This window comes from Thunnus maccoyii, chromosome 17, assembly GCF_910596095.1.
Source record: "Thunnus maccoyii chromosome 17, fThuMac1.1, whole genome shotgun sequence".
Taxonomy (NCBI): domain Eukaryota; kingdom Metazoa; phylum Chordata; class Actinopteri; order Scombriformes; family Scombridae; genus Thunnus; species Thunnus maccoyii.
Window position 1 is genome coordinate 12,503,986 of NC_056549.1, and position 24,969 is coordinate 12,528,954.

General features: G+C 38.5%; 2 protein-coding genes across 4 annotated transcripts; one reads left to right on the forward strand and one right to left on the reverse strand.

Moving 5' to 3' along the window:
- Nucleotides 1-4,698: 4,698 nt before the first annotated feature.
- slc25a47a (solute carrier family 25 member 47a) lies at nt 4,699-9,061 on the reverse strand. Of its 2 annotated transcripts, XM_042390523.1 has the most exons (6): nt 8,892-9,061; nt 7,690-7,733; nt 7,532-7,603; nt 6,938-7,117; nt 6,556-6,820; nt 4,699-6,025 (listed from the first exon to the last, which is right to left on the reverse strand). In XM_042390523.1, the coding sequence occupies exons 1-6, from the start codon at nt 8,926-8,928 to the stop codon at nt 5,712-5,714; spliced, it is 912 nt and encodes a 303-aa protein (XP_042246457.1). In that variant the 5' UTR covers nt 8,929-9,061; the 3' UTR covers nt 4,699-5,711. The 2 variants fall into 2 exon arrangements, with proteins under 2 accessions (XP_042246457.1, XP_042246458.1); XM_042390524.1 differs by lacking the exon at nt 8,892-9,061 and having other exon boundaries at nt 6,938-7,037; nt 7,690-7,705.
- Nucleotides 9,062-9,372: 311 nt separating this feature from the next.
- slc25a29 (solute carrier family 25 member 29) lies at nt 9,373-19,051 on the forward strand. 2 transcript variants are annotated; one of them, XM_042390522.1, is made up of 5 exons: nt 9,373-10,360; nt 10,663-10,722; nt 14,067-14,110; nt 14,451-14,534; nt 15,819-19,051. In XM_042390522.1, the coding sequence occupies exons 2-5, from the start codon at nt 10,695-10,697 to the stop codon at nt 16,587-16,589; spliced, it is 927 nt and encodes a 308-aa protein (XP_042246456.1). In that variant the 5' UTR covers nt 9,373-10,360; nt 10,663-10,694; the 3' UTR covers nt 16,590-19,051. The 2 variants fall into 2 exon arrangements, with proteins under 2 accessions (XP_042246456.1, XP_042246454.1); XM_042390520.1 differs by having other exon boundaries at nt 10,184-10,365.
- The last annotated feature ends 5,918 nt before the right edge of the window (nt 19,052-24,969 follow it).

The following is a 24,969-nucleotide window of genomic DNA, read 5'->3' on the forward strand; positions in this document are numbered from 1 at the left end:
GCAAGGGTCAATACTGGATCCTCTATAGATTAATCTGTTTGTTGAGCTCTCTAGCGCCGCTCACGTTACTGCAGTGGTGTAGTCAAGCTAAACCCAGTTTCAATGAAAGTTGAATCATGGATGGTTGGATTTATCATGGATAGGAATGGCACCTTCTGACAGATGAAGGGTGGCCTACTTAAATGTGGATGTTATTCAGCCCCAAAACACCAGTCTGCAATGAGTAATGATATAAGCTTTGAGGGGGATATAGTTAACTTTTTGTCTGCTGTACCTATACAGGATCAAGAATTTTACACCTTAATTTGATAGATTAATTCCACAGCTAACAACTATCAAAGTATAAGAATTGGGAATGTGGGTTTTTGGTGTTATGCTCCTCATTACTGAACTGAAATGCAATGGATCTTGATGTTAAAGAAACTCAGTCCTCTGAGGAAAGGTTTACTTGCTGCAATGTGGAATCATATGTGTGTGTGAATCAATGTGTCTCTGTGTATGTGTATTGACTGATCTTCATCTCAATCAGACTTCTCAAATAAATAAAGCTTAACAACTTTATTGGATTTTTTAAAGTAAAAGAGGTGAGGGATTACTTTTGGGAACCAGTGATTAATTTTAAAAGAATTTCTGCTTGTCATTAGGCCATCTTCCAAGCAAGAAATAAAACAAGTCTAACACAAACACATTAGGAAGCACAGCATTTAATACAAAATTTGCAATGAGTAGCAACAAGATTTACTCAGTACATCCTTACCTCTTTCCCTTTGAAACCGTTTGTTCCAGTTGAGTATGAAGTACAATAGCGCCCCCACTCCTCCACTTCCATTATCACCTATTTCAATTCCTCTCTACACTTGTTAATCATCGGTAAGAACTTGTTCATTTTTGCTCATGAATGCATCCTTCATCTCTCTCAGCTCATCCCAACACACTTGCCTCTTCTCTATCCAATTTAAAATAATTCAGATGTATTTAAAAAGACTTTTTTCCCTGCCTGTTTCTGTTAAATTCATCTGTCATTCTGGGTAGTTTTTTTTTTATCTTTGACATTTTGAACAGCATCTCTTTTATTCAAATGCCACTTATGTTTTTGTGGCATCTTGTAAAGTGATATTTTTCAGTGTTCCTTCCCCTGTGTTTCTCTCCTTCTAGCATCTTTGTCGTTACCCTTCCTTCTCATCTCTCCCACTCCTCCATTTTCTCTCGATTGATGCCATCTGAGGTTGCAGGCCCAGGCCGCCGGAGCTGCAAATTTACCCAGCAGCACACGTCACTAACAGGGGAGCGCAGAGCTCCCAAAATAGCCCTAACAGCAATTGGTGAAAGGGGGCCCCAGTGGTAGTTACCGAGGACTGATTCTGACAACAAAATGAAGCTTTCCAGACATTATGTGAACACCCATCATTTAATGAGTCGCCCACACAAACACTGTTGGGCTGATTTATCACGTGTTTCACCACTACTTTGGTTGGCCATTGGAAGTTATTAAGATGCTGTTTTGAAGCAATTATTCTGAATTAATTTTATTCTTTTCCACCAAAGTCCACAGCATGCATTCTTTAGAATTAAGGACTTCTGATAAAGACAATCTATATGATCCTTTGGAGCATTTGAGCATACAACATAGAACAACATATGAAACATGTAATGTGAAACAGCTGAAACACATGAAAAGCTCTTCTAATGTGAGTCATGTGCTAGAACTTGTCCCAATGATTTGCCAATTAAAATGCCACCAACAAAGTATTCACAACTGGGATAATAATATGTTGCACAAACTGCTGTGTCTAACAGCAGTGATACTATATGATTGCTTGTGTATTTTCTGAAAATCATCAAAAAAAGTGAATAATCCAGGTCAAAAACACATCTCTGCTGATCATTTCAGTGCAAAAACTGATGGTTACTAGAACTGACTTGTTCTTTGAAACATAGTTTTGTGCAAGCTGACTAACATTTGCCCACAAAAGCACAAAACAAGGATGAAGGATGAACAGGTCATATAAGAATATCCCAAGTCCTGTCCTTGTAGCTGTTGCATCAAAGCATTGCAAACTTGTTGGGATTTTATTAAAAATAACAGTGAAAAGGTGTCACTAAACTAGTCATTTTTACGCTTGTTGTGGTGGTAAATAGCCAACCAGTCTGTAACTTTACTCAATGAGATCTGTAGATGCTTGCATAATTGCAAGCTGTTGTTGCATAAGGGGGAAAAGACATGCAGGGTTTAATTAAAAGCAGCTAACAAAGGCAACATTCAGGGGTTTTCTTGTTCCACAGTACGGACTGCAATTCCTAGAATTTCAGCAAGTATCCCATTGTGGAAAAGCCTGGTTTATGAAGCTTGGCACTGGCTTGGAACTGAAATAAAGGCATACAGACTCAGCAAACCCTGCACCGTTTTATGTATGGCCAAACTGTTAACCCTTCTAGCTCAAAAGCTGTGAACTACACAGCTAAGCGTAATTGTTCTGTTAGGTCACTCTAAACTAATTAACACCTACTAATATCTTCTCAAGTTATGAAACACGTATTTAAGAGACTAATTTTGCAGTCAGTCTAATTATTTGTCTGTTAGTAGGCTGCAGATTTGTAAAATTAGATTTCGAGATGCACAAACTAAATATTCTGAAAGACACCTTTTTTGTGTTGAGTTTGTTCTTGTTTACAGCTTGTGATCTGAAGATGTGTCACACAACTGACTGAAACCAGATCCCCTGGGGTCTCACCCAACATGACCCCACTTCATCCACTGAGTAAATCTGTTATTCGTAAGGCAATTAAATCATTACAGTTGAGTTCTTTATAATAGGTCTTTATTGCACCCATGGTGAGATAAGCATGAGCCAATTACACATATAAAACAGATGAAAAGATTAATTTAACACATATCTCATGTGAAATTCGCAATTGTTAGTTCACACAACAAGAAACCAAAGTCAGAGAAAGAGACATGAAGTTATTGTAGTAATAATGTCTGAGGGCTGGTTGGAGCGGGGGTGGTTCACTCAATCGGCTCTTAAAATGTTTTCTGGATTCCACTTGATATTGCTTGTGGGATAATCTGATTGAGTTAATTATTGTATTAAACAATAGGCTTGTTTGTCTCTAACTCAGAATTTGGAAAGGAATATAAGAGGTGGCTATGACTGCTACATTCAAGAAGAGTTGGGAAGGGATGTAAACCCAGGGAAGTGGTCTACTTCCCTCTCACTACATCCAAATAAAATTCAAATGTAGATTGATTTACTCAGCAGTTCCCAATAAAAGAATGTACCAGACTGTTACCAATCTTTAATTCACATCATGGGTTCGGATGTTACAAGTTAGGTTTTAGCCACAAATTATTCTTGCATGGTCTACCTCAAGTTTCTCAGATAGCTCATTCTGCATGTTTCACAGTTATGTTTGAGGTTGTAGAAATTGCAGTAAATGGAAGGATGAATTTGTGCTTTTAATTTAATACACTGGAGATACAGATAGATTTGGTGAAGCAACAGGTTCCACCCAATTTGATCAAAAATGTTTCTGTAATCCATTAAGTATTGTAAAACAGATATCCCTTCAAACTAACAAACATTAAAACATCTCGTATCTATTCAATTCATAAATTAGTGACCGCCAACACATTTTTAGGATTTAAAGTATCTTTAGAGGAGGTTTTACAGTCACATTTTTTCGTACCTTAAAATAATGGCTGACATAAGCGGTGCGTTTTCACACTTTTGGAAATACAACCTGCATGATATTCCTTATAGGTTTATGATTTAAGGTATGTTAAAACAGATAAAAGTGTGACTTTATTATGGATGAGTATGGTTAAGGGTTACAGTGAATGTGAATTGTTGTCAAGAGTCCTCTGGTGTCCCGCAGCCATGTAGATATCACAAAATATTATTTTTTTGAGTACCATCATCATCAGTCTTTCATTTTGCATAAATTTCCAATGTAATAAAATAATTTACAGTATCTTGAACAATCCAGAGTATCTTTCAGACTGACACAGGTGTGGATGACAGAAGCGTGTTGTGTGGTGTCCTCATCATGCACTAGATGGCAGTACAACCCTACAGAACAGCACAGTAAAGCTCAGTAGAGGCAGTAGATTCAACTTGGCTTGCTTTAACAGGGTTGATGCTAGATTGGATGGGCCTTGCAAAACTCTTGTGAGATTTGTACACTAACCTTAATCTTAACCTTACCTTAACCCTAACCTTTACCTAACTCTAACCTCAAGCCTAACCCTAACCACACTTGCAAGAGTTTGTCTCTCCGGTCCACCCAATCTAACATTTACCCTTTAACAAGGTGTTGCAGGGGTGGTTTATTGCTTTCTGTATATTTTCCAGTATATAGTATAGTACTTTCTATTATAGTTTGAATAGAAAGTTGCCAGTTGTCACTTGCTTACTCCCTCACTTATAAGCACTCATTTTGATTTTATGTGTGTATTCAGAATGTACTCCTAAAAAGATGAATCTTAGTTAAAGTTGTAAGGGAAAGTGCTCATTACAGAATTGATTTAGTGACAAAATATTCTAGTCTTTGCTTGCTTGCATTATGACATGGTTAAAGTTGCAAATGTCATATATCTTTCCTTGCTATCTAATGTCTTAGGTCTATATCAATGAAATTAAACGTGTAAGGTTAGTAGAATAAGAGCTATGATAATAAAGTGATTAATACAGCATTTAATCATTTTATTACTACCTTTATTATTGAAGGCACAATGAGCATTTTCATTATGACATAAATCAATGCAAGAATTATTACTGTCATATCACTGTCACACTCACTGTCATATTTTCTCCTGGTTTAAGAACCATGACTTCACTGGGCCCCTCACTTCTGAACCCAATTGTCTACACATTTGTCAGTAGCAGTACTATAGTTCATGTCAATGTGTTTTTTATTTGGTGGAATGATCAAACATGAGAAGGATTCTATGAATATTTGATAAGAAGAAAGTACAAGACAAATAAGTTAATAGATGTACTCCATTGTTATTAAGAACTTGTTGTGATGACTTCCTTGTTGGTCGTAACAACAGCTATTGTTGTAGTGTTTCAGAGAATATGATAATACTGACTCTACATTCATGATTCTATTCATAAAAACATTCCAGTTAATCAAGGTTTAAAATATCATGATATTTTGTTTAATCCAGATCATCCAGCGCTACCATTTTGCTATTCAGCTAGAGACATGTACATAATAATAAACTAATATGCTGTGTGGGCCTGGACGGGCTTCTTGCTTATTTATGTGTGCGTACTGCAGCTCATTCAAATATTCTAAATTCAAGGCCTTAAATAGTCTTGAATACAGTCAAATATAGCTCCACTTCAAGTGTCTTGATACCCTATTCTGGTGAAAAATGACTCCAGTCATGGAAACACTTTTCTTGCCATAAGCCTAGAGCGAAATAAGTTAAAAGGCTGGCCAGGGGGGCCATCTAGTGGTCAGAGGGTTACTGGTTCATACTCTTTTGCCAGCTGTGCCCGTTACTGAGAAAGTATCCCTGAGCATATTAGGATTCATGACCCTGTCTAACTGAATATTAAGCCATACATGTAACAGACAACTCCAATGATGGCTGTGGAAATTTAAATTACTTAAAAATAATGCAATGCAATTAAGTATGTCCTGGTAAAAACAAACATCAGGATTAAACACAACAGAATATGATAAAATAGAGGTAGTCAATACTATTCAAAACCTATACGAGGTGGGTCAACACGGTCAGGTCCAGCTTGGAGGAAACCAGTGAGGGCCTCGTATGTGACGAACACAACCATGTTGACGGGGAATGCACGCAGCCAGTTGATGCCTAAGCTCCTGAAGAACACGCCTGATCCTTCCACCCGCGCCGTCTCAGTGATGCAGTGGAAAAAACCCTTATATTTCTTCATCTCCCGTGCTCCATCCATCTGAAGACGGGCTTTGATCACGTCCATGGGTGTACCTAAAGTCCAACCTGCCATTCCTGCTATACCACCTGCCAGCATCACACCACTCCAATCTGCAACAAATGAAAAGATACTGAAGTTAAAAAGTGATACATTTTACTCCTCAAGGCATTTGTAACATAATGAGAAAATAGTTTTGGCCTCTGCTCCAGGTCTACAGGCTGCCCTATGCCACAGTAGTGTTTCTCATTGGAAGCAATGGTAATGCTAATCTCAAGGATACAAGCTATTTTTTCAGCTTATGCAACTGGTAAGATTTTGATTTATTTTAATACAAAACGAAGCTAATGAGCACCAAAATGAGCTGTGATTCAATCATTTAATAATCAGGTCTGCAGTCACATGTTTATCAGATATTTTATAACCAGAAATGTGACTTTGTTGATTTTTAAAAAAAGAATTCATCATATGACTCACGGCTGTAATTGAAAATATTAAAACAGGCATAAAACTAGCCGCTGATACAGATCAGCATGCAAGAAGAGTCACGCTATGAAATGTCGACTGCTAAAGCAACAAACACGCGTGTGCTCACACAAAAAAACTGGAAAAAAAGCAGACTTTCTTCTTAAACTTTACTTACCTGGCCTTTTCTTTCCATTCTCTGTCAACCATTCACAGATGGTATTGTAGGTTAAAAAGTATGTGGCATATGATGGCCCATCTCTTAGCATGAGTGGGAAAGCCCCTCTGTAGAGCCCCAGGACACCCTCCTCTTTGATAATGCTCAGCAGACAGTGAACTGGACCATGATACTTGGGTCTGGGCATGTTGCTTCCTCCTCGCTTGGACTCTGTCTGACACTGTAAACGTACCTTCACTATGTCACCTGGAGACATCACTGATATCTGTAGGAGCCAGATAAGGAGAGACTCAGCACAGAGGTGAAAGCAACAGATGCATATCAGTGTCCAAAGTGATGGTATAACATGCATGAAACACATTTTTGAAACTGCATCTATTACCTGAGCTATACCCCCTGCCAAACCAGACAGGAAGACTTCTTGTTTGGTGTTTGGACCACAACCAGCTCCTCGCGCCTGGCTCAGACATTGCAGGCAATTCCTGTATGTGCCGAACACCACAGAGGAAGTCATAGAGATTGTGGTGATAGGTAAGGACATGCCTTTGAAGAAGCCATGCATCTGATGGCACAAATGAGAAAAACCAAGCGAGAAAACAGTGAGAAGTAGTGAACAAACCTACTTCCTGTTGCTGATCTATCACTTAATTTTCTGGCAATTAAGTTGACTTTTTATTCTATTGTAGGCTAACTGGCATTCAAGTATAAATGCAAAGTGATGATGTGCAGTTACCTTGAATAAGTTTTGTCTAGAAAAAATGTGAAAATGAAAATGTGTAGTTCACATGTTGTTACACCTTTAATATTGTTACCTAACCAACAGTGACACATTTACCTTATGTGGGCTACTTTTCTAACATTATGTTAGCTCAGTTTATCCTTGCTGTTTTTGCTCTGCAGCAACATTTGTAAACATTTTGACACAGGCATATGAAAAAAAATAGTTGGTATTCAGTGTATCATTTCAACTACTTACCCCTTCATTTGAAAATGTTGCTACAGTACACTGCCATATTCCGGTGAACTGCTTTTGGGTTTGAATCCGGACCTAGAAAAGTTAAAATTTTTGGTGAAAAAATGTCTGTTTGTTATATGGCCATCTCGACTCTTTCAAGTACTGTCCACTTACTGTACCTTCACAGTGTCCAGAGGGTAGCCCACTGCAACTCCACATGCCCCTGTTTATTTCCAGAGAAAAGAGAGCATCAAGAACACAACAGAAACACAGCTGTGATCGAGGTTATGGAGTTTAACTGCAACACTTTCAATTATGTGCAGCTGACAGGAAGGTCAAATGTGAGGATTCTTGCATTACTGCTTTACATCATTAAAATAACAAAAGCCTTGACTGGTAGTCAGGCAAAATAAGCAATACTAAGACATATATATATTTAGCCTTTATCACATTTTTTTTTTTTTTTTACCTATCTCACTCTTTTTGTATTTTGATTTATGTAAAGTGGCTGCTTTAACACTTTAATTTCACTTTGGGATTAATAAAGTACTCTATCTATCCATCTATCTATCTATAATTATGCATCACCTGAGATGGAAATTAGTAATTTTTTTTTATATGTTTGATGAGCAAATGAAAATTAATTTGAGGATTATTCACTAATGAATATAACAGTGTTGTAGCCATAGTATGGATCCCAGCATACTTCTCTGTTCCTCGCATTCTTTGAGATCCCTAAACTTTGTAGTTCACTTGACACAGTCACAATCATATTTTCTGTAATGTAGCCTATTACTTCTTTAACACGAGTCCCTGGATTTGCTGTAGGCACCCCCCTCTGCACTCAGAGTACAATAAATTAGTTGATAGATGAAACTTGCTGAGAGTAAACGTGACATGAGGTGAGGGACATTTCTATTTTAAGTGGGAACACATTTTTCCTCCCAGCTGTCCTTTAAAACATTCAACCCTGTCCAATTTATCCCAGGCTGATTATCAGGTACAGTATGCCAGTTTAGTTTAGTTTTAAAATATTTAAAGTAGATCAGGTATGTGACCCTCACACCGGTCTGGATCGAGCTCATAAAAGACAAACATATGTATCTAGGAAAGGGTTTATGACACTGATAGTTTTGTTATATTACGACAGGATAAAAGCAATAACGTTACATATAATGTTAGTTCTTTATATCGTCAGCTCAAACAAGTATATTTTAAATTTAAAGTATTATTATTATTATATTATCTTAAACTGTCAAACGAGCCAAGTTAGGTAACGTACCGCACCATGCGCATCCAGTACAGTAACGTTAGCTAGCTAAGTTATTTAGCAAACACGTTAGTCAGCTATTAGCTAACTTACAAACTGGTTAGCTGTTACCTGCAAATGATCCAGACACAAAATCTGCGATATGCATCCTGTCAAAATGTGACTGACCAGCCGATACTTGTCCGATATGGGGCCATTCTGTCGTACCGTGCGTTAAATAGCCGTAACCTTGAGTGTGCCGCGGTTACATGACGAGCAGCAGTCTCTCACCACCCGAACAACGTCGAGTGACAACATCACTTCCGACTTTACCCGAAGATAGCCGAAGGGTACGATGTAAATAAGCGGTTAGCGTAGACAAAACTGCGTATCTAATACCAGAATCACACGTAGGACTACGCTATTTTATTTCTATTGCAAATCACGCTTTCCACATATAAAACGGCATTTTTTGAAATGTCTTTTTTATGTTTTAACGGACTCTTTAAGCCGACTTAATGCCACATATTATATCATATAGGTCATTTCTTGAAGCCACATATTTATAAAATAATAACACTGTAGCTGTCAATTAACTTATTATACACACAGATTGTTAATGATAAAATTGCCTCCATGCACTGATGTCGGAGTCATGGACAGTCCGTTCAAAAAAAAAATTTTTCCTTTCATTATTGGCATATAAAACAATTACAATTTTCTTCTTCCACAAAATGATCATATTAAAATGTGGGTTTGCAGAGGAAAAGTAAAAACAAACAAACAAACAAACTCTGAGCTAGGGAAGGTTACAGTTCACGATTTTAAACAAAAACAGGTATTCATAGTTTTTACAGCCTTTGGATTAGAGTAAAATCAATTTGAATCCATGTACTGTTTGACCTCCTGTGTAAAAACCAATAAGTTCGGCTTTTTACCTGTAAGTTTGCTTTGATGAATATGATATTTTGGCAATAGAATTAAAAGATTTATAAAATATAGCTGATAATTCAATTCAGAGTTATCGTCTAGTATTCCACACAGTACATGTTTCCCAGATAATAGACGATGTTCATCAAAATGGCTGTTGATAAAGATACACATGTTATTCCAAAAGGTCTCACAAAGTCTCCCAAAAGGGACAAATTAAGTGAACAACAGGGACAAAATGTACAACTGATATCAATATCTTTTGTATATTTTTCTAAAATATATCTTAGCTGGGTAAAATCTATGAATAAGCTGGAAAGAAACGTCCTTCATTTTATTAATTATTATCATATACTGATGAGGCAGGAGCCAGTTAGGCATTTTCCATGTCAGGTTAAACAGTCCATTCAAAAGCAAAACATCACCCGGCATACTGTGACGCATTACAACACTGGGATACCTTTCCGGATGCAGCCAATGGCTGACGAGGATTACGTCTCATGCGGGGTGTCGGCGTTATCTCCTCGCTCTGATTGGATAGAAACTCTACCCCAGACCGGAAGTCGTTTCCTGCGACGCTAGCTTGCCTGCTACAGAAATAAACCTCCTTGATGCAGACACAGGGGAGAGGGTGTCCGCATTGACTGTAAACGCTACAACGGTTAACGGAGGTCGTGTAGGTCAACAGTAGAGTTATATAAGAATAAATATAGAGCAAGCTAATAACAAATCAGAAGAGAAACTAAAACTGTCAGCATTTGTCGATTGAGAGGTCTCAGAGGGGGGCTCCAGACAAGCTAGCATAGACGCTAACTGTGACTGTCAATTAGTTCATTGGGTAGATTAAACCGTTAGAGACTGCTACCGTCAGATGTACAACGAAGTAAACGGTTTTGGGAACAAATAACAACGCTTCATTTAATCGCTGAGACACTATATAGTTAGCATTAGGTAACGTTTACTCCTTTTTCAGCTCAAGTGACGTTGAAAAGCGGCATTGAAGAGATGGACTTCGTTGCTGGCTGCATCGGAGGTGAGTCAGTCGCAGCTGCACTTGCTAACTTAGACTCTTCATCTTGTCAATTGTTAACACGAGAACAGTTGATTTCGGACACTATAGCTTGAGGTAGGTTAGCTGGCTTCAAATGCTGTTCTGCTTTAACAACAGTAGCTTGCCCAATCACAAATCTGACCATCTCCACCCATACTGATGCAATTCTGTCACAAGATTACTAGTGCATTATCGAAAGTACACCACAGGACGGCACACTAAAGCCCACCCTGTAAATTCCTTAAATGCCGCGGATTGCATCTGACCTAACGGCAGACCTTGACATTGAATGAGTGTAAAGTTGTGATTGGTTTGTTCTATTAGCAGCATGATCAGTCAGATCTAATAATAGGAAAGAAAATAAAGTTTATTATTCAGTCCCCCTCCACTCAAAAATGTGTTTTTCTTCTTGTTCCTACAGTTGGATATTTGAAGAATGATGTATGTGCAGAGTTTGAGACTAGAAGGCTGTTCTCACATTCATCTAGTGAAAGTGGAAAGTTTCTCTGTGCTCATTGAAAATCTGATTTTAAGGGGTGGGCCTATGAGCATGACATCACAAATAGTTTAGAAGCCAATCCTGGTCCAATATTCAACTTACGCAAGTGTGATGTGGAAGCTTGAAACCCCCAGTGCACATTTCTTCTTCCTACTTCCTCACAGTGAAGTAGGAGACATCTTGTGTCCAGCAGTTAAACTACTGAAATTAAATATATTTGCATATATTGATATAACTGATATCAATATCTTTTGTATATTTTTCTAAAATATATCTTAGCTGGGTAAAATCTATGAATAAGCTGAAAATAAACGTCCTTCATTTTGTTAATTATCATCATATACCGATGAGGTAGGAGCCAGTTAGGCATTTCCCATGTCAGGTTAAACAGTCCATTCAAAAGCAAAACATCACCCGGCATACTGTGACGCATTACAACACTGGGATACCTTTCCGGATGCATATTTCTAGTTTCTTGATTATTTAATCAATGTTGTCATGAATTTATTTCCCCCACAGGATATTCAATGTAGCACGGAAAGTACATTTTGTTATTGCTGGATAATTAGATAGATAATGTTATGTTAACCTTGATTGAATTAACCAAGCTCAGAAACGCTTGCTCACAGAGGGTGCGCCAACCATTTTCATTTCTCCCTGATGTCCCTTATGCACCATGTTGAGAATCGAAAGCATGCAAACACTACATAAGTGCAACCTGAGCTTACATGCTTGGAGGCTGGCTGTATCCAGACACACACCATACACAGGATGAATCAGTACACACCCCTTCATAGACCAATCCCATGCTCTCTTCACTGTACATGTTACTGACATGACAGACCATGTGGTCCCCTACCCTCTCAGTGTGACTGAATTCAAAGAAGCATCTATAGTCGTACGGGAAGTGGCATCATTTTTGGAAACAGTGACGCATTCTTGGGCATAAAAAATTCAGTGTTGACCTATTGAAGAGATTCTTTCTAACAACAATGATGCAACACTGGCCTCTGTTCGTTTATCCTGGACTCAGATCATACTAGTTCATTGAGGTCAATGACCGCTCGTCATTGTGTCAAACACACACATGCTTGTGGTCTTTTTCTGGCGTCCATCTGGGGCTCATTCCTGATAGGCTCCTTTTACAAACGGGTCATGTGACAAAGCAGGTGCTTATGTAGGATTAGCTTGCTGTGGTTTGTTTACTGTGGTGACACAGGTGGGCCAGAAACTCAGGTCTTTTTTTTTTAAAAAAAAAATTGTCTTCATTGTTATTGGGCCTTTTCATTATTATTTTTGAAAACAGCAAAGCATTTTGTGCTGAAAAATATAATAGAGCAATTAACAATGAAATATGGCAATGTCAAATAGGTGGGCATTTGTCATGGTTTTTGATATGTTATATAGACTATACAGTATGTCATATGAGAATATGTAATTGTATGGTGCAGTTTTGATATGTCATGATATACTGATTTCTGGAAAATCAATTGTGAAACTGTTAAATCAAAATGTCCATCCATCCATTTTCTTTACCGCTTATCCTCTAGAGGGTCACAGGCGAGCTGGAGCCAGTCTCAGCTGACATTGGGCAAGAGGTGGGGTACGCCCTGGACAGGTTGCCAGTCAATCACAGGGCTAACTGACCTAATACACCCAGTGATATTGAAGAGTTTGCTATTATAGTATGGAATAAATGTTATGGCAAAATATCTTACAATAGACATATTTACATAGTCACATTTATCATCATGTTACCCAACCGAATGAACATCTAATGCTGCCAACACAACAGGTATAAAATAACACATTTCTGTCTGTAGATTGCAGACTCGCTATCTGAAATTATAATTCAGATACTTGTGCTACTTTACTGTGTGAACTCTTAATGTTTTTTGCGGTCTACCAGTTAACTGTTATCAGGGCTGAGCAGGTGCAGGTGAGAGGTCAGGCATCAGAACATAGGCATGTGCTGCACAAGCCCAGATTATGTAACACTGAAAAATGTGCTAAATAAATTTGTCAAAAGTATCAATACTTTGATACTTTTGTTGTTTTTAAAATGATACGATCTCTGTTGATTATACCTTCGATAGTAGCGAAAGTACTAAAGCTAAAAAAACACCAAACAGATCTACAATCAGATTTTCAACCCAAAGCTGCACAGATGGTATCCTGTGGTATTGAAAGAAGTATCAAGTATTGTTTTTTTTTATGCTAGTATTGTATGAAAGTTTAAAATTCTGGTATCGTGACAACCTTAGTGCTAAAGAAAGTCTTATAAGGTGATGACGACCAGTGAGCTGGCTCTGGCTCAAAAAGGCAGTGTTACCCTGGAGGAGATGGCAGCATACTTAAAAATGACACAACGGTGCCAGCAGCAACATTTTTAGCCTTAAAAGAAAAGTCAAATAGGCCAAAGATTGGTTAAATAGGCCTGATGTGTCAAAGGATGCAGATTCCTTAAAATAATCAGAAAAATGTAAACAAGATCTGTACATGTGTGTACAGTAACTAAAATGGGCTTAGTTATAATTTGATTGGTAATACACAGTAATACATAAGACATGCATGCAAAAAAATACAAGGTAACAGCAAGGGTTACGGTGTTCTTGTTGAAATGTCATATTTTGAATGTAAAAGTATGTGTTAGGCTAAATTTGATTACATCATAGAGTAAAAGCATAACACTCAACTAACGTAGATCAAATTTGCACTATTTGTTATCAAGACAAGTTTTACTTTTATTTGCCTCTATTAAAATTAAATGGTGACAAATGATCATAGTCCACTGGATTATTCTCACTGCTGTTTTCTTTGTCTCCAGGTGCTGCTGGAGTCTTGGTCGGACACCCGTTTGACACAGTTAAGGTAGGAGAATATTCCTTTTTTTTTAAGGCATAGTGAAATTACTGACTGATAGAAACACCTGTGTTTTGAGGCAATTTTCTGCATCTTTACACACACATTTGAAAAAGAAAAATACACTTCATGACTCATTGTATTATTTTTTGTATAAATATCTTAGTTTTCCTTTTCTAAACACAGCATATTTTCTATTGCTTAGCACTAGATGTTTTTCTTCAGGTTACTATGTAACCTGACTTGTACGTTGCCAATGATTTGTTAGCCCCTGATCTCAGTCATGCAGCAGGATGTGATTCATTAAGTTTTCCAGGGATCAAAACAGGGTGTCTTTTTTTCCCCCCAGGTGAGACTGCAGGTCCAGAGTGTTGATAAGCCTCTGTACCGTGGGACCTTTCACTGTTTCCAGTCTATCATACGACAGGAGTCGGTACGTAGATTTCTTTCACTTAGGAGTCTACTGGTGATATTTGTATGCAGTAACCCTACTGATATGTGATTAAATGTCTTTAGTTTGTTTTTTTTGCTATCTTTCCATTTTTTAAAGCTTTGATGCCGCAGCTCACCCCAGTGCATTTGTTATGTTTGGCAGAACCTATCTTTAGTCATAAAAGAGTAACTTGCAGTTTGAAGCCAAGAAAAAAGCTGTCAGGGCGAGATCTGATTAGCTGTTATCTGCTGTTTTAAAGCCAGATAGCTGGAGAGACCTGATAGTAGAGTTAAGACAGACACTCTTGGGCTTATGACTGAATGGGGCATCTTAAGTTGGGGAACTCTTAAGTTAGTGTCAGTGTAGTTTTATTTATTTGTTTATTTATAAGCTCTGTAGCTCTTGTTTTCCCTCGTTGACCTGAATAATCTTGTTGAATCTTGTTTTTTGACATTTGGTATAGTCGTTATTCTTTTTATCTCGTCACATTTTCCCCGTAGCAATTGCTACAGGGAATAGACATTTCCAGCTTGAGAAGTATATTTACACAACAGAATGTCTTATTCAAACAACCAACTGAAATCCTGTAACATTATTGGCAGAGGCAAATAGGAAGGAACCCCTTTTTCAGGATTATTATTTGAGTAGATGCAGGGCATGTTCACATTTTTCCACATTTACTGCCTGCTCCTTTAATACAAGAAGTGTCATAGGGAGTGCCAGATGGACAATAATGGCTGTCCCGTACAGATGAAGTGACTGATGTCTTTTACACACTTTGTAAAGTCTTTCAAGAGGAGCTAACCAGCTAGATAGGATATAGCTTTTTAGACCTGTTAGGTCACAAACAGAAGAGGCCTCATACTCTACAACAACAAAAAGAAAACGGTCAAAGTAATGATAGAAAAAGTTGAAAAGTAGTTTTGCATTGTGATGGGACATGCTGGTTGTGAGTTGTACCAAAATATGTTATTTTTAATAGTGGCAGCTTGTGGAACTGGTTGTTCTTGAAACACTGCATGCTGCACACACTGCTTGTTCAAATTATGAGTACACACTGATTAAACCTTGTTTTCTATATAGTAATTCTGAGCAGTATAAACATGACTCTAATTGGAATGAGTCAGAACATTTGAGCTAATGTAACTAAAAGTTAAAGGAGAAAATGTTTGTATTTAAAGAAAAGAGGAACCTCTGGGTGTTGGTGATTGAATTTCATAGTGATGTGCAAAATGTCTCTTACATACACCGTCTCTAATATGTCGTTTCTGACCTTCTCTGCAGATGTTTGGTTTGTACAAAGGCATTGGATCCCCCATGATGGGCCTTACATTCATCAATGCTATAGTGTTTGGTGTCCAGGGGAACACAATGCGGCTGCTGGGACATGACACCCCCATGAACCAGTTTCTTGCTGGTGCGGCAGCAGGTACCATCCAGTGTGTCATCTGCTGCCCCATGGAACTGGCCAAAACCCGCATGCAAATGCAGGGTACAGGAGAGAAGAAGGCCTCCAGGAAGATGTACAAGAATTCCCTGGACTGCTTGGCACGCATCTACAACCGCGAGGGTTTGCGGGGCGTAAACAGAGGCATGGTCACCACGCTTATCCGCGAGACACCCGGCTTTGGAGTGTATTTCCTGGCCTATGATGTGCTGACGCGCAGCCTTGGCTGTGAGCCTGATGACCGTTACATGATCCCCAAACTGCTGTTTGCCGGGGGCATGGCTGGCATTGCCTCCTGGCTTTCCACCTATCCGGTGGATGTGATCAAATCGCGGCTGCAGGCAGATGGAGTTGGTGGAGTCAACCAGTACAGTGGCATCGCTGACTGTGTGCGTCAGAGTGTCAGGAGAGAGGGCTACATGGTGTTCACACGAGGCCTCACCTCTACGCTGCTACGAGCCTTCCCTGTGAACGCCGCTACCTTTGCTACCGTCACACTCGTCCTCATGTACGCGAGGGGTACGGAGGAAGGACCACAAGATTGTGAGCCGGCTCCGTCAAGCCACCATGCACAGATACAGCAGCAGGCCCAACCCTCCAGCCTGTAATAGCACAGAGGTCGCACTCTTAACCTCGGCACTTTACAAGACCATGGAAAGACAAAATGTACAAAACCTGTACTATTGTCAGACCAGTCATTCCCAATTTTGAATCAAAAAATACCTGGTTTATATACTGGCTTGTTTTTACTTTCATGTCAAAAAGGAAACAAAGGAAAAACACATTTATTTTTATTTCATTTTTAGCAATAATTTAAGTTTGAGGTTTGCTTCTTAAGATGCAGACTTGTAGAGAGGTGGTGTCACCTCTAATTAGATGGAGGAAATCGGACCTATGAGATTCATGAAAGCTTTTAACAGGAGCTTTTATCTTTCAGAAATTTCCAGTAAAACACTGATATAGACTTGTTAAGTATGTACAGCGTAGACACTGAAAGTTGATATCTCTGTTACGTATATCTTGGAATGTATAGTGTTTTGCTGCACTTGTATATATCATTATTTTTGAGTAACTCTTTTTTTATGTATATTGGAAAACATTTTCCTGCCTTATAATATGAATACTTTTATGTTGCGTTAGGAGACACCTGTTTGTACCTGAACTGTATCCTCTGAAGAGCAAAGCAAGCAAGAAGGAGGGAATGTAGCATGTGATAAGGGATGTCTGCAGAACTTATCACTTTTGTCTGCTTTCAAACCAAAAAAAAAAAACCCATTGCAGCTATAATCTGATCACCACTAAAGCACTATTGGTCCATACAGTACATATCAATACTCACTGTCAACAATAAACCAACTGGTTTGAAGGGCTCTTCAGGGACCGAAAGCAAAGCATCTATGTGTGTGCGTGAGTCAAGTGTAGGCAGCATTGTGTTTTATGTGTGCTTTGGTTGTCTGTTTGGCATGTTGTGTTTTACCGAATAATGTGACGTTTTATCTTTGTGACTTTACTGATGTATTAAAGGCCTAATCCAGAGGTGGAACATGGCGCTACACGTGGCACCACATTTCATTTTATTTTTGTAAATGTCATAGCTAAATTATATTTTGACTATATTTTTAAGCTGTAAATGCTACGGTTATGGCAGGGTCACAAATCTGTGCTGGGGGGGTCCCTTAAAAGATGTGGAAGTGCCCACAAATGTCCTAATATTTTGCATGGCCCTCAGTTTGTTTCATGTAATCGTCGAAGGGCCGTTGAAGGTGATTGGTGGCAGAATGGAAGAAATGCCAATGAATATAAACTGGTGCTTCAACAAAAAAACTAAACATGGGAACAACAACATGAGAAGGGGGAAAGAGTGAGTAAGATTGAGGGCAGAGTCTTCTGCAAGGTCTTTAAAATGTCCCTTAAACTGTTCAGTTTAATTTCTTACCCTGGTATATTGTTTATTGGGCAAAAAGACCAGCATTAATGTGAATTTACGGTCAGTTTCTCTCTAAATTTAAGAGGAAATGTATGTATTTATGTGTATCAATGGTTGAACTACTGTGTGTAATCTGGATTGGGGCTTTAATTGGATTTATTTATTTTTTAAAGTTACTTTATTAGTTTGAAAATGTACAGAGTTTGAATTGTCTGCTTTCTGCATGTGTGTGGTCAATGTCAGATTATTTTTGTCCGTGTTTTATACCCAAATGTTGAATTTGTAGCTGTAAAGCAATCAAATTTTCTTCCCCAGCAATCAGATAATCTTCTCCCCTGAATGCTTTTCCAGACACTGTCCTAAGTTGTCAGTTAAGCAACAAATCAGACTGTGATCACTGTCGTCATTTGTATATGACGTAGTATTAATATGAAGAAGTATTTATGAAAGGCTGTCAGAGAACAGAAGGTCACAGATGCACTAAAACCTAATGTAGGTTGAATGTAACACACCTGTATTCACTCGCAGGTGTTTCTGACTGAAACTGAAAAAAGTTGAAGGTCAAAATGATTTCTGGGATTCGTGTTGTCGAAAGTTTGTATTGCTCATTGCTGCTTAGACACTTGAAAATCTCCCAAGGCTGCATTCTAGTTTGATAGTGGGCGATGAAAACAAAATGAAAGCGGGAAGATGTGCAAAGGGATATTTGGTATGTGTGTGTTGAAGTTTCTTGTGTTTAATCATTAATTCCACCTCTTAAAACAGTGACTGTTATTCCCGGCTATAAAGTAGATTACATCTGAAACTTTGTGATTGCCAATCGACAGCTAATACTTAGTCCAGCTCATGTGAAAGATGCAATATGTACAGGATGTAACTGTAATGATGTGAGATTGTTTTGAAGTGATTGGTACTGTAAATATATACATATATAACCTATATTTTTCAGTCCAAACTAGTTGTGTGGTTCCCTGAGTGTCTGAGTTTAAGCAGTTTTAAAAGTCTCGATTTGATCAGTTTGTTACACTGAAGAGATTTTAACTGAAAAACTGAGACATGATATTTTTTAACATAGTCATAACCTGTTTGTCTAGATTTGTCAGAGGATCTGTACAAATGGGTAAATAAAAAAATAATTCAGAAGCTGTTTGTCTCTTTTTGTTGTTATCATCTCTACACCATTTGCATAATTACACCATTGCAGATTTAGTCTTATGCAAAAAGTTAATTGTTCCTGTGGGCTGTGACAGTCCCAGTGGTAAACAAATAATGACATACATGGGTCCCTCTGTGAAAATAATACAAATCTATTTTCTATGGTGAACAGAATGAACAGATGGGATCTGCCTGGGAGATGTACACCATTAAGTGACAAAACTTGAATCATAGTCATTTTATTATACATTATATTATACATAAAAACAGTGCAGTTGGTCTACACATAGTCCTACACAGAAATGTCATGAGATTTCAGTTTGGAGAAAAGTCAACAAGCAGGTCAACAAAGTCACTAAATTGCTTTACAAGTCCCTGTTTCTGCTCTTCTCTCATACTGTCACAGTCAGAAATGACACAGCTCTCACTTAGTGTTACTCTCACTGATACATGCTTCTTACATGGTGTTATCTGGGAGTGAAAGGCTCTAGATTTGGTCATATGAGAGCTCATGTTTTTCTTTTTTTTTTTTTTTTTAATGTTTTTCACTTGGTATGAGTAGATGCTGCAGAAGAAACCAGTAGGCACTACTCTAACTGTTCTGGGTCAAGCTGTGTATCTGTTGACTCAACCACAGATTAAAATATTTTATCTGTTTATTTGTGTGACTAAATTGTTGATCGCCATTGCTGCATGGTCCAATAAGCTGGCGCCTGAAGGCATCAGATAGGCTGCACGGTACCAAAATGTCTAAAATCGGTCCCTTTTTAGTCCTAACAGGTTACAATAGTGGAGGCAGACTGTAACCAGAGAAAATGCACTGGCAAACAACAAACAAGAAGCAGTGAGTGTATTCTGTAAGACTCAATTCAAGAGCCATCTGCTGACAATCAGTGGTAACTGCAACAACATTTTAAGACTAGATTAGATCTTTCTTGTCATTGTGCTCAGAATAGTGAAAATCTGTTTAGTAGCTCTTCAGCAGTGTGCAGCATAAAAAACTGGAAAGTTCAATAAATAAAAGTAAAATATATACGAAGGCAAACGATAAAAACGAGACAAGACAAAGTGACCTTAGCAGTACCATAGTGGTAAAGCAGCAGCATACAGCTGGTATATGCAATACTGCAATATGTGCAATCATATTGCACATATTGCAGTATCTTTGGTAAGTCTGTAGTGCATAATGAATGTGTGTATGTGTGTGTGAGTGGGTGGGTCGGTGGGGTTATTGCTCACAGCAGTCAGTGTTTTTCAGTCATTGGCAGTGGGGGATAAATAGAGGTTACAGAAAGAGAGAAGTTGTTTTTTTAGTCTGTTTGTTCTGCTTTTGATTGTCCTGTATCTTCCTCCAGAGGGGAGAGGGACAAACAGACAGCGTCCAGGGTGGGTTGGGTCTTTCATGATACTGCTGGATTTCCTTTTGTAGTCAGCCAGTGTCAAAGTCCTTCAGAGGTGGTATTGTAGTCCCAATGATACGCTGAGCCACCTTTGCCACCTGTTGCAGATCCCTCCGGTCTTTCGCAGTATGGCTGCTGTGCCACACTGTGCAGCAGCAGCTCTGGAGGCTCTTTATGGTGGCACTGTAAAGGCTTACCGGCAGCTGCTGTGGGAGGTGTAACTTCCTAATGAAGTATAGTCTCTGCTGGGCCTTCTTCACCTGGTGAAAGATGGAGCTCTAGTGAAAGATCTTTAAGGAGGACTATCTTTTTCATGCATAGGCCTATAGTTATATTTCTCATTCATCCTGCCATTCACATTTCTCATGCATGCTCATTTTCAGTTTCTCTTGCTGTCATTGTCTGGGGCTGTCAATTGAGCTATCAGCTGTTCACATTAGCTATTCACATCTATCCGATTGCACACACCTTCATTGTTAGCCTAACATCTTGCTGTCTCTTTTAAATATGTTTCTCTCTCTCTACCTTTATTGTGTTCATGCTGCAGTTATGTGTGTCCCTCCACCTCCTCATCACCGCCCACTCTTTGCAGATTCACCAGTTTCATCACTTCATCAACCTCATCATCAGCCTTATCAGTCTCAGCAGAAGTCCTCAGCCAGCACCACCACCAGTGTCTGGACTCCATGGGGAGATTTATCATGCTGCTGCTCAGGGCTGATTCCCTTCGTTTACAAAAAGATCTCCCAGTGGAGTATAAGTGCCAAAAACTTTCTTGGCATTGTTACTATATCATCTGTTATAATAATATCTTTACTTCATTCACTGTGTCTCTCCTGATTGAAATGATTACACGTGAGGTCTGTAGACTCCCAGGAATCTGAAGTTCTCCACCCTCTCTACCTCCTCCCCTCGTATGCAGAGCGCCCGAGTGCTCAATTCGCCTTGATCTTCTGAAGTCTATTATCATCTCCTTAGTTTTTGTGGTGTTGAGGTCCAGGTTGTTATGGGAACACCACTCAGCCAGGTGTCGAACCCCCTCCCTGTCGGCTGTTTCATTGTTGTTTGTTATCAGTCCTACTATGGTGGTGTCGTCTGCAAATTTGAAGGGTCAGTTCATCCAAATTCAGGTTTTTCAAATGTCATTTTTTAATGCTAGGAGCACATACAAAATACCACTCATAGCTTTTGTATTAGGACCAGCAGTGGAGATCTCAAACCCTCAGAAAATAAAATCCCTCTAATCCTGTCTGTATTCATCTTTTGACAACAGTTAGCTGTCAACCTCAAATAAAGGATGCTGTACAAATCAGCACTGTTGAAAGTAAAAAGGTTTTTAATTTATTATCTATTGAGTTATATCTAACTTAATAAACCCACAATACCATGCATAGGTATAACACTCTATATAAAAACAGCAGTACAAACCTCAGATGGATTATTTAGCTGAATATATACAAATCTGAAATGATTGATTGATGATGTTTACTGATGTTGTGATGTGTCAGATGTGTTCATTTAATTTTTACTTCATGGTTTACAAAGAGAGAAATTTAAGTCTAAAATTGTGTGTTGCAGGGACTTACTGTCACTTGAGACTGTTTTTACATTTTCACTCTTAACTGCAAACTGTTGTGCTGTTTGTATTAATAAACTGTTCAGTGATACTTAATTATACGGCCCGCAACAGAGTAATTCCATTGTATGAATCAAGTTCTAATCAAATAATTACTGGTTCCTACTGGTATTCACATGTAGGTGCAGTAGAATAAAACAAGATTATGGGGAACAAGGAAGTTACAATTTGATAAGAGGAAAGGAGAAATTCACCATTGTTTGTCTTTTACAGGTGTGCCTTTGGCAGATGAGCTATACCCACACTACAGGGCTTTATTATTATGTCTCTTCATCACATGATTTAAAATAAGGAAGTCTAAACTTACCTTACTAAAGTGCACAGCAATGGACGGCTTCTGTTGTCATCCAAGGAGGAAAACTATAACATAAAAAAGTGAAGATATCAACATATAGACATAGATGGATCAGGCATGGCTAATATTTCATGTTTAAACTTAGTAATTATTATTTTAATTGGTTTGATTACACAGTAAGAATAAGGTATGTGAGCTGAAATATGAAAGTGTTGACTGTTCTCCCCTTTTTACCCTTTAATTACACAGTAAAAACAAGGTTGTTAACGCCATTTTCTTCCAGACTTCAGTTTTGTTTTCTAATTATTCATTCTAACTAATACTGTGCCCCGTTGCTACCCATTATTTTAAAAAATACTTGGAGTGTATTTAATTTGACCTTTCCTTTAAAATGCCCCATTGTTATTCTCTTGATTCCCATAGTCTTGTTTTTCCCACTGTACCTACATGTAAGTACCAGAAGGAACCAATAGGTGGTTGGTTCCTGACTGTAAATCACTGGCTGTACTGTAAATTGTTACCAACTTTTCTGCTGTATGAAGCTTTGTAGAAGTCAAGAAGTCAAGAACAGGTTCACAGTCAGCACAAAAGCTTGTAAGGTTTTCCAAATCAGGGGTTAAAGATGTTGGCAAACGCAGGAAGAGACGTTTCCTGTTGACCAATGTTAACTGTAATGACAGTGAACCTGAAGTGTGCATTTTCACGGCAAACAGGTTTGCACACAGGATGACTGGAACCGTTTACATTGTGATGAGAACGCTGCTGCTTTCTTTGATCACAACAGGTAAGAGACAAATTCTCTTAGTTTGTGATCTTGCGATTATAACTCCATCTTGAAATTATTGTAGAAAATCTAACCCCCTTCATCTTCTTTTAGCAGGTGTACATGGAGAAGATAACCTAGTATTTGCAGGAAAAGATTATAATATTACATATCCATGTGAAGGCATGGTCTGCTTTCATTTATGGCAATTCAGCGTAACAGATGATTACATCGCTATAGTCAGCAATGGAGAGATCCAGATATTTGAATTAGAATATGAAGACTCACAATGCACTCTGAAAATTGAAGATCTCACAGCGGAGGACGTTGGACGTCATCGCTGCCAACAAAGGCCAGATGTCTTTTCTCCTCACAGCAGTGAGTACAGTCAATGTTTAAGTTTTATTGCTGTGTGGGTTGATAAAGAATTTATTTCACCTGATTAAAGGAGAAATCTGTGCCATACATATTTTTTTTCCTTCTTCCAGCCCTCTCAGAGGCCCCAGTTCTAAACCTAATGCCTGGCAAAACATTGTCACTTCAATGTGTTTTCCTCACCGACATGGATCAGGGAAACTGCTATACAAATCTACAACAACAGGTCTTCCTGACGTGGGTGGATGAAACTGGTACTAAGATACAAGAAGACTCCCAACATCAGATAAAACAGCAGTCTTCTTGTGATACAACTCTGACCGTCACCCTTCAAAGTCCTGAAAACAAGAAGTTTAGGTGCCAGGCGACTGTGGATGAAGGAATCCACACTTCAGTGGAGTTGCGTGTCAGAGTCCCAGGTCTGAATATAACTGAACCCAACCAGTAGACTCCCTTGGTGTTGAATGCAAAGAATTAATGCTAACAGCTCTTTTCTTTGTAGCTCTTAAAGGGAAGGGAAGAGGCTTTATCAAAGATGTGGATTCTAAACCTAAAGGTACGGTATTATTTTTACACAGACACATCGCTCATATACAAATACAAATTGGCTGTAAAAAAATAGGCATAATAACTAAAACAATAACCCTGTACATGTAAATTAGTAGCTACACAATGTGGATATTGAGCAATGTCAAAATGTTAAGAAACTCTCCAGTTTCCAGTGTTATGTTTAGTAAAGTTTCGGCTCAATTTAAATATTTAAGGAATAGTTTGACATTTTAATATAAACCTGTTGTTTTAACACTTTGGTTTTTGTACGGATTAAACAAGCAAGATATAATGTGAGCTTTAGAGGTTTTTATACCTTCAAATAGAGACAGGCAAGCTAATGGTTCCCCTTGTTTCCAGTCTTTATGCTAAGCTAAGCTAACTGGCTGTTGGCAGTAGATTCATATTTATTGTACAGACACGAGATAGTCATCAATCTCCTCAACTAACTCTCAGCTAGAATGCAAAATGAGCATATTTCCCAAAATGTCAAACGATTCCTTTTGGAGGACTTGCCTCAACCACATAAACGTTATTTCAGCATTTTAAATGACTGTAATTTGCGTTTTCAGGTGGCAATAAGGATGTGGTCGGTGTGGCTGTGGGAGTGGTGGGATGTGTGGTGTTGACAGTGATGGTTGCACTGTTTGTTGTGAACAGAAGAAGAACAAGTAAGTTCTCCTATACTTCCTGACATGATAGGAGGCATCTGGTGAAATCACCATAATGGAAAATTGTCACATTGTCACCCATACATGTAATTTCCAGGCATGTGCACATGAACACATGCCACCTTGCACAACTGTACTTTGTGGTCTTTGAGGCAGACAGATGTGCTAAGATCCTACAAGTTCTGTTTTCAGTGTTCCTCACATGCTGGGAATTGTT

Excerpts from the sequence above, each read along its gene's own strand:
- slc25a47a (XM_042390523.1), bottom strand. The coding sequence starts at position 8,928 with ATGCATATCGCAGATTTTGTGTCTGGATCATTTGCAG. Across the intron at positions 7,604-7,689 it reads ACCCTCTGGACACTGTGAAG|GTCCGGATTCAAACCCAAAA; the intron begins GTACAGTAAGTG and ends TAACTTTTCTAG. Across the intron at positions 7,118-7,531 it reads CAACATTTTCAAATGAAGGG|ATGCATGGCTTCTTCAAAGG; the intron begins GTAAGTAGTTGA and ends TTGTGCCATCAG.
- slc25a29 (XM_042390522.1), top strand. The coding sequence starts at position 10,695 with ATGGACTTCGTTGCTGGCTGCATCGGAG. Across the intron at positions 10,723-14,066 it reads CGTTGCTGGCTGCATCGGAG|GTGCTGCTGGAGTCTTGGTC; the intron begins GTGAGTCAGTCG and ends CTTTGTCTCCAG. Across the intron at positions 14,111-14,450 it reads ACCCGTTTGACACAGTTAAG|GTGAGACTGCAGGTCCAGAG; the intron begins GTAGGAGAATAT and ends TTTTCCCCCCAG.